At 40.3% G+C, this 12796-nt stretch overlaps 1 protein-coding gene across 1 annotated transcript in view; it reads right to left on the reverse strand.

Moving 5' to 3' along the window:
* Positions 1 to 251: 251 nt before the first annotated feature.
* LOC109925641 (protein FAM149B1-like) overlaps positions 252 to 12796 on the reverse strand; it is an 82326-nt gene continuing 69781 nt past the window's right edge. The window contains exons 9-11 of the mRNA XM_048616169.1: positions 8717 to 8798; positions 5738 to 5872; positions 252 to 3873 (exon numbers count right to left, since the gene is read on the reverse strand). Of these exons, the coding sequence (XP_048472126.1) occupies positions 3800 to 3873; positions 5738 to 5872; positions 8717 to 8798 (291 nt within the window). The 3' untranslated portion in view covers positions 252 to 3799. The remainder of the gene's footprint in view (positions 3874 to 5737; positions 5873 to 8716; positions 8799 to 12796) is intronic.

Here is a 12796-nt window from a genome sequence, read left to right on the forward strand (position 1 = left end):
TATGTAAGTCTATGGGCCAAATGTTGGGAAATGAAATTTTGAATAGGTAGGTGCTTGACTGGCAAACACACATTGGGCCAAAGAACCTTCTTCTGTACTGCAATACTTTATGACTCTAAAGAGAAATGAAATAGCAAAGACGAAAAAGATCTAAATGAGAAACAGATGTCAGACAGAATTCAAGTGCATGTGTTAACAAATTATGGATGGGTAACAGGATCAGTCAACACAGAACTAATAGCAAATATTTCTCATGTTAGCATAAATTTTATTGTATAATCAAAACTAAAGTATATTTATAAAAATTCTGGCATATAAATTTACAAAAAATTAATAACACCAAAAATAGTATTTGAATCTTCACGGCAGCAATAAAACAGACTTTAGACTTCCTTAAAATGAATCTGTAATCTGTTCAGTACAATATCTTATCGACCCATTACACATACCCCAGTCTGTACACTCCCAACACATGCATAAGATTTATATGGATCCCAATCTGAGGCAGAACTATTGTGTGATCGTTACAATCCTCTGACCTCTGATCAATGAATAAATGAATGAATCAATCGTCTGATCCTCTCCAGATCAACTCTCAGATATCAACACGCAGTGACTGTCAGAAATGTCTTGTGCTCCTGAGCTATTCTCCCACACTCTGAACACAACAACATTGGTTGACAAAATATGTGAAAGTTAACCACAGAATCTGTGGCAAGGATGTTGTTAAAAAGATTCACCTGACACTGCAAAACTGTTGGATGAGGAAACATGGGAAGGAGATGGCAAGTGTTCATTGTATGTGGTTGTCAATGGGTTGGGAATAGAGAAATGCATAGCTGAAGTGTAGAAGGGCATTAGAGGATTTGAGAAGTGGGTGAAGTGGAAGAGCTAGAGATGGAAGGTTGGAGACAGAAGGTGTGCAGGAAGTGGAAGGGAAGCAGTGCATTTGGAAGGATGGCAATCTGGACATGGAGGAGAAGGGTGAAGATGGAGTGGAATTGGATCCAACAAAGACCTTGCAGATCATCTTTGGACATTGAGCATTATTTGGGGGAGGGAAGGATTAAGCGAGCAGGTTTTCAGCTCAATCTGAAATGCTTCACAACATTGAGTATTGTCAGCTGAATGTATGGGTATGATGTATCTACATCCCAGGCTGACTTAGCTGTGGTTGATGAGAAACCAATGGGAGTCCAAAGTAATTTTTAACACTGGCAAAAATACACAGCACAGGAGAAATGGCACAGTATAAAGAAGTGCAAAGGTCATTAGATGACCCGGACTGTTACTTAGTGACCTCAATTGCAGAAAACATAAACCGCACAGCTGATTGGTCTCTCAAATCACAAGTACAGTGAGCTGATGATAAGAGAACAAGGGAGGAAATAGACAACTATTTAATGAGTAATGGGTTGAAGGGTGATTGAAAGCAGAGAGGAAAGTGGAGTTGAGTTTGCGATGAGATCAGCCATGATCATATTGAATGGTGGAGCAGGTTCGAGGGGCTGAATTGTTTACTCATGCTCCTAGTGCTTATATTCCTAAAAATCAGTAATAAACCTACTAAAATCCAATGTAAAGTGTTGGAAGGTGAGTGGATTGGATCCATGTGCAATTATGATCTGAGCAGGAGTCAAAGGGAAATGGTATTAATATGGAGGTAGGATTTTATTTTGAATGTATTAAAATAAGAATTGAGTATTTTTGTGGTAGTAATTTGACATTCTAATGCTTCACACTGAAAACTTCAAAGGTTTATTTTGGCAAAGTTATCCACTATTTAAACAAAATAGAGATCCACTGACAGGTATACGTAGTCCTGGTCAGATGATATCTCAAGTACTGAGAATGGTGCTGGCCACCAGACTTCAAGAAAGACTTTTTTGGCTTTGGAGGATGTACAGGGTAGATTTAACTGAATGATACTGGAATTGCTAATTATGAAAAGAGAATCCTTAAAGTGGAATTCTATTGCCCGGAATTCAGAAGCTTTCAGGTGATTTGAGCTGATCAAGATATTAAGGAAAATAGATAAAAGTGGACAAGGGGGAGTCTATTTCCTAAAAATTAGAGCTGAGTATTTCAGGAGTAAGATTAGGAAACACTTTTCCACACAGAGTGGAAGAAATTTGGAATTCTCTTCTGCAATACCAAGTGATATTAGATCAATTGTTCATATTAAACTGGGATTAATAGTTTTACTGTCCAGATTTATTAACAAATAAGGAGCAAAGTTGGGTATATGGACTCAGGTTACAGATCAGCTTTGACTTCACTAACTAGTTGAACAGGATCCAGGGACTAGATGACTTTCTCCGATTCGTATGTCCCTTTTAACATAATAGCATTGTAACAGATACAGATGAAACATTTTAGTTCCAATTCTGGAGTGGTGTGAACAATGTCTGATTAAATCAGTGATAGTAAGCTGTTCAGATCAGTACTGGGTAGTATGGTTAATTGAAGTGAATGTACCCTTCACTGCTGAACTGCTTGTCAGGTGAGCATCAGTTAGCCTCTGTGCAATATATCTCTGTCAGTGTTGCTCACCAGCAACGTTTCCTTTAGCAGTTTTAATGTCGACTTAGAACACAAGATTCTCTAAAGTATGAAACAGTAAGCCTTGGAACATAAAGTTACAGTGTGGTTCTGATCTGCCGGCGGATCATTCAAGTATATTATCATTCTGAACTCTATAAACTTGTTTGAATAGATGCCTCTGAGCTTTAATTCCCAAAGGCAGGAAAAGGGTGAAGAGAGGAATGTATTGTCCTCAGCTCACTTAGCTCTTGATACATCAATGGACAATGTTATGTTCACACTGGGCTCACTCACAAAAATTCCACCCATATTCTCAAGTCAGGGCAACCAAACATTTATTCTCCTTTGATGGGGTTTGGGAGAACAGGGAGACAGACAGTGGAATTGTGAAGCAGGAGGTCACATGTTCACTAAGGCTTCTCCTAGTCCATACTGAAAGATCACAACTCTCATTCTCTGTAATTTAAGGCTCACAAATCAAAATCTGGATAACTTCTTCCAAAAGCTAATTTCAAGTGTGACCACCAACACACACACATTCCCAGGACCTTCAACTCCCACACATTCCAGAAACTCACTCCCGCATATTCCTGGGTACCCCTTCCTCCCACAGGTTCCCATGAGCACTCCCTCCCACACATGTCTAGGACCCCTACCTCCCACACTTTCCAGGAACTCCATTCCAAAACAGTTCCAGGAACCCTTAAATCTACTCGTTCCTGGGATCCCTTTACTCCATCATTACAGATCAGTACAAGGTAATTTCAATAGCCAATTGCAAATCCAGCATCTCACAACTATAACCAAACTAGTCATAGATACCGGAGGCAGAAAGTCTTCGTTCTAAGGCTTCCTTCGAAATCAATCTAATGGCTAGCAAAGGCCTGTGTGGGAGAAGGTAAATCAAACAGATCAGGTTAAACTGACACGATTCTATCCTGGTAAATATCAATCTATGAATAAAGGCTTTGCTGTACCAGCAGTCAGGAGTTTGATCAAATCATCACTACTTGGTCGTCACAGCAAATGAACTGAAAATTCCTTTCATGTTGCGTTCAAACTAAAGAGATGGCTGGTGACATATTTTATATCAGTCATTGCTCTGAATAAAACCACTCAGCTAGACCAAGAGGGTGTGCTGCTTGCTGGCTGTGTTCCTGGATTGTGCAAATAACAACTTGCTTTGGTCCAGACATCATTCACTAGGATGGGTGGGGTAGCCTCTTGATTCCATTAAGCTCCCTTCCATTGTTTTCTATAACACAGTCCTGCTTCTCGAGCCAATGCCTCCACGTATATTAGGTGGGATGGGAAGCGGTAGACGGTGACCTGGTACAGAAAGAAAGATAGATTCTTTAATTATCTTTTTCACATAGTACCGGTCACTGTATAGTCTTTTTCTGTTTCCCTATCCACCTGCCACCACCGCGTGCCCCCCAACCTGCCCATCTCTCTTTCCAGTCTGTACTATTCTCCTACCTATCCCTGAGCCTCTCTTCATTGTGTTCTACTCAGTCACAATTAGTGACCCACTGTGGCTGTGACGTTGCAACATTTCGAGGTGAGAGTAGCTGGAAATATTCAAACTCAGTCCAGTCACTCCAGTAGAACCAGAATCTGGAAAAAAATGTGATTTCATTCTCTCCCCTGATAAAGTATAACAACTGCAAATGGAAATATGAGAAAAGGATTATTAAGAGCTATCAAGGACACCAATAGAGGTCTTTTAAGAGAATGAGACTGATAAAAGGAATGTGAACCCTTTAAGGAAAGACATAGGTGATACGGTTATTGAAAATCAGAAAATGATAGATTTATTAAATATCAGTCACTGCCGTAGAGGATGAGAAGAAAGTACCAGAGATATAAGGAACACTAAAAATAAGCCAAAGGGAGAATCTATTTAGATTCAATACAAGTTATGAAATGATTACAGAGAAACTGAGGAGACTAAAGATAGACAACTTTCCATCACAACACGGTGTTCACCCAGGGTCACCAAGCCTGAGGTAGGGGTAGCTGCTATTCATGATAAATGATTAATGAAATTCTCTTGATCTAGTAATTGACAAAGTTCCAAACCAAGTGACTGGTGTCATTTCATTTTTTTTTAAGAAAAGTAGGAGGGACAAGTGAGGAAATGATCAACTTTTTAGTCTAATGCAGTCACATTTTTATATATTGGTATTCGGGGCAGAGTGACAGAACAGTTGGATAAATGTGAACTAATGAGGGAGAGCCAATATGATTTTGTATAGAGTAAATCATGTCTCCTGAAGCTGGTTAAATGTTTTGAAACAATAATTAGCTTGGTGGATAAGACAATGTCTAAAGTTTGCTTGTATGAACTTTCAGAAGTCATTTAAAATGGTTCAGATAACACTTAAAAAGTGAGAGCACAAGGAATTGGAGGCGACCTATTGACATAGGCAGGGAGGTGATTAGGAGGTGGGAAACGAGTAGGAAAATATGACTAATGATATTCTACAGGGATCTGTAATAGGATCATCATGTTTACATTTATAAACAATTTGGGTGGAGGAATAGAAAGCCACATTTCCAAGTTTATTAATAAGTTAGATGACACAGTGAAACATGTAAATGCGTGGGCATTAATCGATAAAGTGAGTGCACAAAACTGACAAATGGAGTTCAAATGGGAAAAGTGTGACATCATCCAATGGGGTCTTCCAAAATATATTATTTGCTAAGTAGTGAGAACTGAGAACTGTGAAGGAGCAGAGAGATTTGAAGACCCAAGAACAGCACTCGCTAAAAACTAGCAGACAAATTCAAAACATATTATAAAAGGTGAATCGAAAGTTAGCCCATATTTCAAGAGGATTGGAATTTGAAAAAGTGGATGTCAGATTACAGCTATACAAATGCCTGGTGGGAATATCCAGAACAAGCTTAAAATTGAAGCTAGTCACTCAGGGTGATGTCAGAAAGCATGTCTTCAAAAGTAGTTCAGCAAAAATATGGAACCAAACCCCCAAAATGCTGTGGAGACTGAGGGACAATCAATAAATTTATGGATGTGAATGATAGATTGGTTAGGGAGGGATGTTAAGAGTTATGAAACCGATATATCTTGATGGCATTAAGGCATGGATCAGCCATAGTCTAAGTTCAGGCAACTCATAGGCCCATTCCTGTTGCTATGTTCCTACCCATCCTAACCATGTCCTACCCAGTGATGTCTGCTCCTCCACCTTCTCTTCAGCTTCAATTAGTGACCCACTGTGGCTGTGATGTTGCAACATTTCGAGGTGAGAGGAAGTGGAACTATTCAAATTCAGTCCAGTCACTTGAGTGGAATTGGAATCTGGAATAAACAATGTGCAATCAAATTAAGTTAATCAAATAGCTAAAATATTTATTTACAGCTCAGTCAGTGATCCTTTGTTGTGATGCTTTCTCAAAAGTATCTTAGCCTTCAAGCTCTTCCTGTAACAGATACTAATAGCAACTTGCATTTCCATAGCAGTTACTACAGAGAAGGAACTGTGAACCATTAGGAGGGGCTAACGAGGAAGAGAGTGAGGAGGGGACAAGAAAATTGTTGAAGTGGAGACAGGAATCAGAGAGAAATGGTGAATGATGTTTTCAGACAGGTAAGACTGTTTTGGAGCTCTCCAGGAGTTTGGTATTTGAACCCTTGCTGTTCTTCATAAAACATACTGGTTACAATTACAAAATTTGCAGATGAAAAAGTTATGAACTGTGAAAAGGATAGAGTAGAATGTTAAAAGGATATAAGTAAGGTGATGAAATGGGCAGACAATTGGCAGATGAAGTCTGATGCAGAAAAATGTGAAGTAACTCATTTTGGTCGAAATGTTCTTAATATAGGTAATACAAAATAAAAGTAACATAAAATAAAGGGACTACAAAACCAAGTGACTTGGCTATATATCTGCATTAATCATTTAAAACGACAAGACAGGTTTAATGAGTGATGAATAAAGTATACAGAATCCTTGGCTTTATTACTATAGGCACATAATTTAAGAGCAAGGGAAGTTACTTCCATCAAACTTGCATAAACTGCTAGTTTGGCCTCAGCTGGAGTAATGAATTCAGGTCTGGGTGCTGCATTTTACAAAGATTGTGAAGTTATTAGAGACAGTGCGGAATAGATTCAAAAGAATAGTTCTAGGAATGAGGAAATTTTGTTGCGTAGAAAGATTAGAGAAGTTGCAACTATTATTCTTGGAGAGAGGATTGAAAAGAGATGTGATAGAGGTGTTCAAAATAATGAGGGGTGTGGACAGTGTGACAGACAGAAAGTGTTTCCAGGATTGGAAGGTTGAAAAATCAGAGGTCAGAGATTCAAGGTTGATGTCGAAAGAAACAACGGTGACAGAGTGAAAAGCTTTTACACCAAGTGAATGGTTAGGGTATAGAATGTAAAGTCCAAGATTGTGGTACAGGCAGATTCAATTGAGGCATTCAGGATACTTCTATACACAAAATGTTATTATCTGAAGAGAAACAGTGCACATGGGGAGACAGCTACTTAGACTCAATGATTTCTGTGCAGAGTGCAAAACCAATGCAGAAATGGTAGTCGAAATGGCCTCCTGGCTGCAGCAATTCTGTGATATTTGGAGGAGGGACAGTTGGCTTAAGGAGTTGCTGCTGACATAGTAATTGGAAATCTTCTCAAAAACTTTATACTTGGAGGAAATGAGAGGCAGATTGATGTTGATATACGCAGCCTGAATAGAGATACAGAGCTAGTGTTGCTGCAGCCTGGGGAAAACACAGACACAAGGCTGGCATTGCTACAAGCAGGGAGATCACAGACTCAGCACTAGTGTTGTTGGGGAGAGAGGGAACACAGACCTCACGGCTGGTGCTGCTGGAGGCACAGGGAATACAGGCACAGGCTGATGTTGCTATGAGACGGGGAACATAGACACAGGGCTGGCATTGCTGGAGGCAGGGGAAAACAGACTTGGCTAGTGTTGCTGGAAGCAAGATGGGATACAGACACTTGCTGATGTTGCTGCAGGAAGGGAAAACACAGACACGGGGCTGGTGTGGCTGCAGGTAGGCGGAACACTGACGTCAAGTTTTTTTTTAAAAATTCATTCATGGGATGTGGGCACCTTTGTTCACCAGCATTTATTGCCCATCTCTAGTTGCTTTTGAGAAAGTGGAGTTCAGATGGCTATGGTTTATTTGATGCAAGCGGACACAGAATGCCATCAGGGCAGGTGTTTCATGATTTTGTCTCAGGAGCATTGAAGGAATTGGGATATGTTTCAAAGTCTGGACAGTGAGTGGTTTACAGGGTAAGTCATGAGTGCTTATCCCTGTGCAACTGTCAGCAAATATTACCACATCTGACGTTACAATGGAAGAAAGGTCTTTGATAATACAACTGGAGATGTTTGGGTCTATGATCCCCTGTCAACTTAGATTTATGTTTTGCCATTTTTCACAAAGGCCATTAAGATTTCAACTCGAAATGTTTTTCTTACAATCAACATTCATCTTAAGTCCCTGCCGCCATATTCTACTTCTTGAAATCAAATGGTGAAAGGTAGAACTACAGCCTGAATCTTTGGCCGTTTTTATAAGCTTCTATTGGCCGAGATAGACGTTACAAACATGTACTCAGCCAGTCAGAGTTCCAGAGCGCTTCTATTTTTGGAGTGAATCCCTAATTAATATGCATCATCTTTAATGTAAACGAATACTCAATTAACAGAGAGTTGTACTGAGGTTGTGCAGCACCGCTGGCAAGATGTTAAGAAGAGGCCCTGCGTATGTTCCAGAGACATCTGTTTGAATGACTAGGGGAGTCCACCTGTCCCACTGAATATGCATTATTCTATCAAAAATCATTAAAAAAAAAAATTCTATCATTGCTGTTGAACCACACCATGTATTAATTAAGAGCTACGTATCCTACTAATTTTAAAATACGCTAGTTTACAAATTTTTGGGACTGCGATGGTAAAATGCACCATCTGAATGTAAATCCTTTTCTCCCTACTTCTGTTTTGAGGACTTCTTGTCATGCAATGTCAAACTGACTCTCATTCTCTCTCTGCCCACAGGACTGAATAACGTGGTGAGCTGCTGATTTGCCACTTCAGAGTGAAGTTGGAGTGCACTAGATGAAGGTTAAACATTTCAAATCACACCATTAATTTACCTGGTCCAGCAAATCTCCTGTCAGTGTGTGACTGATGAGCATATTCCAGAGCAGTGAAGGACCGGTGGTAAGAAATATCTGACTGGAAAAAAACGACAGGAATACAATGTTTGTGATTACTGTCCCTCTTCATGTTGTTCTGAAATAAAACGTATCATTGAAGCCATGAAGCTAAAAGTCTGTGTTAGAAATTGCCCTTTTGCTGATAATTGGTGTTTACTTCACTAATGACACAATTAATAGAATGAACATAAGAGTCTGCAGTTCAGGGCTCCTGTGGTGCAGTGGTACTGTCGTTACCTCTGAGCCAGGAGACCTGGGTTCAAGTCTCACCTACTCTAAAGGTTGGTTAAAAATATATGAGAATTTACAGGCAAAGAATCAGGTATTGATTAAAAAAAGTCTGTAGCTCCCAAGAAAATATTCCTTATCCCAATCCCACATCAGACCCAGTCACCCCTCCATTGCCCTGCCTGCCAGTTCCCTCCATGCTCCACCTACCCCTTCTCCTCGGCCACACCCTCTACACACAAACACCCAAGGTTGCCTAAACCAAACCTCTAAAGTCAACAGATCCACTGTAGGACAAACTCCCGTCACCCTGGCTGTGGTCCCCAAGATTGCGCCTATAATGGGTGGGAAAGAAAGAAGATGACCCTTTAAGGGCACACAGGTGGTATAGTTGGTTTGAAATGCACTGTCATGTTTGTAAATGTATGTTCACTTTTCTTCATCAGCTGCGGTGCGAACATCTGTCTAGCTGCAACTACAATACTGAAGATTCATAACCTAGGCATCCTTAACATTGTGTGACGTTTAATAGCCCAAAGTGTGAAATGAGATGGCATGGTTAGTAAGTTTGTGATGATACCAAAATTGATGGCATAGTAGACAGTGGAGGTTTTCTAAGATTACAAAGGGATCTTGATCAAATGGGTCAATGGGCTGAAAAAATGGCAGATAGAGTTCAATCTGGATAAGTGTGAGGTATTGCATTTTGGTACAAAAAACAAGGGTACGGCTTATACAATTAATGGTCGGGCCTTGGGTAGTGTTGTAGAACTGAGGGACCTAGGGGTGCAGGTACATAATTCTTTGAAGTTTGCATCACATATAGACAGGATGGTTAAAAAGGCATTTAGAATGCTCAATCCTGAGTACAGGAGTTGGGAAGTCAGTGTTCAGGTTGTACAGGACATTGGTGAGGCTTCTTCTGGAATACTGTGTCCAGTTCTGGTTGCCTAGTTATAGGAAGGATATTATCAAGCTGGAGAGGGTTCAGAACAGATTTACCAGGTTGTTGCTGGGTATGAAAGATTTGAGTAATAAAGAACGGCTGGATTGGCTGGGATTTTGTTCACCGGAGTGTAGGAGGTTGGGAGGTGATCTGATAGGAGCTTATAAAATAATGAGAGGTATAGATAGAATTAATGGTAGTTGTCTTTTCCCTAGGATGAGGGATTTCCTTTATTTACATGTGCACTATACCTGGGCTGTCACTAGCCAGATCAGAGCCAGTCCCTAGACTGAGGAGACCTTTGAACCTCCTGTTTATATCTGTCAGCCAGGGCTCCCTAACTGGGCCAGGTTAACAACCCCAATCAAGAATCTCAGTCAATGAGATCCACCAGGCCATGGTTCCAATCAGTCAAATTCTCATCTAAATCATTCATATAAATGACAAACAAAAGTGGACCCAGCACCAATTCCGCTCATAACAGAACTCTGGTCTGAAAAAAAACAACCCTCCACCACCACTCTGTTTCCTCCTGTTAAGACAGTTTTGTATCCAATTGGCAAGCTCACCCTGAATCCCATGTGATCTAACTTTACTAATTTGTCTATTATGCAGAACCTTGTCAAAGGCTTTACTAAAGTCCAAGTAAACAATATCTGCCACTCTGCCTCATCAGGGTTTCTGCTTCTACCACAGGTATAGGCATCGAGTACCAGAAGAGAAAAAAAAATCCGACCCAACTATTTGGAAGTTTCATCCATTGCCGAGTTGAACACATTTGTTAGATCTTGTGTCCATAATGGCTCTTCACTGCATCAAACCCAAATTAATTCCAATGTAGTGCTTTCTTCTGATCAACAAAAATCAAAAGTTAACACTTGAAAAAGGCATGGAAAACAAGTATAACAAAGGAGAGAAGCATGTAGGTATACCCTCTCAACATTAACCACATGAAGATACAGTGTAAGCTCAGCTCACAATAACATAGCATATCACTTTCTTTATTAACTGGTCCTCAGTTTCCATCCTCCCTGAGCAATAAAAAGAAAGTGTTTCTCATTTTGAACCCTTGTCTGCTGATCTGGGTATCAATTGAGAAGACTGTAGAAAGCAAGACCTCCCCCACTATTCCTGATGATCCAAGTTTGCTGAGCACAAACACATCCATGAAGAAGTAAACCAAAGACAATCCTCAGATGAATGCAGTGTCACGGCAAATCACAAGATTATACATCTAACCACCACTGAACTACAATGGACAACTCTCCCCACAAAGATGCATGAAACATTAATGGTGTCTGTGCCAGTTAGAGTGATCCATGTGGGATATCTGAAGCCCATTGCAGGAAGCCAAGACTGTAAAAGGGGAAGCTGCTAATTAACAATCTTTACTGCATCACAATGTACAATACTGAAACATTAAAACAATAAGATCCCACCCAACAGCAATGAGTGTGGAGAGGTTCCATAAGTAGACAGACAAGTGGCGGACCTGTGTAGGACTTAGCAGTGATGGCAAGGAGGTTAAAAAGGGCTGATGAGCTCAGTTGGCAGCTGGTGGCAAGGCATCAGCGCAGAGGCATGGGGATCGAGAGGTCAAGCCCAGCATGGGGGAAGAGATTGAGCCTAGCGCAGAGGAGAGATCGAACCCAGTGTGAGAGAGAGATAGAGCCTGGTGGGGAAAGCCCAGTGTGGAGCTACTGCAGGCCCATGGCTAAAGAAGGACTTCAATCTGGAACTTTTAACTTTATTTTTTACTTACTACTTAAAACTGACATGAATTGTAATGTTGAAAATTTAACTTATTTCTTTACTTTTCTACTTTTTACCTAAGATTTTGCACCTAGGTATCTTGTACCTAAGATGGTGCCATGAATGGCGACATTGTAAACTTTTCACTTTACTCCTGTATCCCTGTACTTGAGTACACGTGACAATAAAACCTATTTCTACTGAAAAGAGCAGTGACAGCAGAGAGGTCTCAGAAGCAGATAGACCAGTGGGAGAGCTACTTCAACAAAATTAAAGTGCGATATCACAGGACAGCATTTAAGTAACTGTAGGCATTTCTCTTGTGACTGGATATTATTTTAAGCTGAGGCTGTAAGTACAGCTTAAAACCATTACACAAATAATTAACACTTTATAACTTCAAAACCAAATTTCTTCACTTGATAGAATAAAGGGATTCTGGTCATTTGTCTGATCTAAACAAGAATCAGATTTTTCTAGTCTATATTTAAGTAGAGCCTGTGAGGGAGGCATAGGAGGAGATATCAAGAGCTTCAGCAGTCATTTTCAAATCCTCTCTGGCCACAGGGAGTTACCAGAGGACTGGGACCTGCTAAAGTCATCCCATTATTAAAAATATCAAGGAAATTATCAACCAGAAAATTACAGGCTAGGCAGTCTAATCTCAGTGGTAAGGAAACTATAAGAAAGAATTCTAAGGAGCAGAATATATCTGACTAGGCCAGCATTTATTATCTATCTCTAATTGCTCAAAATGCAGTTGAGAGGTCAACCATATTTCTGTGGGGTCTGGAGTCACGTAGGTCAGACCAGGTAAGGACAACAGAGTTTCTTCTCTAAAGAGCAGTAGTGAACTCATAGGTTGTTTAATGACATGATTCCATTAAGTTAGTTTCTTCCAGATTTTTTATTGAATTCAAATTACACCATCCGTCATGCTGGAATTCAAACCCATGTCCACAGAACATTAGGCTGGGGTTCTGGATTACGAGTAGTGACATTACCACTATACCACTGCCTCCCCTGAGGAGATGGCGGTGATGGATAGCCTCCGACTTGTCCTCCTGCAGTCAATGTGGAGTAGGGTCACA

The sequence above is a fragment of the Rhincodon typus genome, chromosome 34 (genome assembly GCF_021869965.1).
Source record: "Rhincodon typus isolate 14 chromosome 34, sRhiTyp1.1, whole genome shotgun sequence".
NCBI classification, from domain to species: domain Eukaryota; kingdom Metazoa; phylum Chordata; class Chondrichthyes; order Orectolobiformes; family Rhincodontidae; genus Rhincodon; species Rhincodon typus.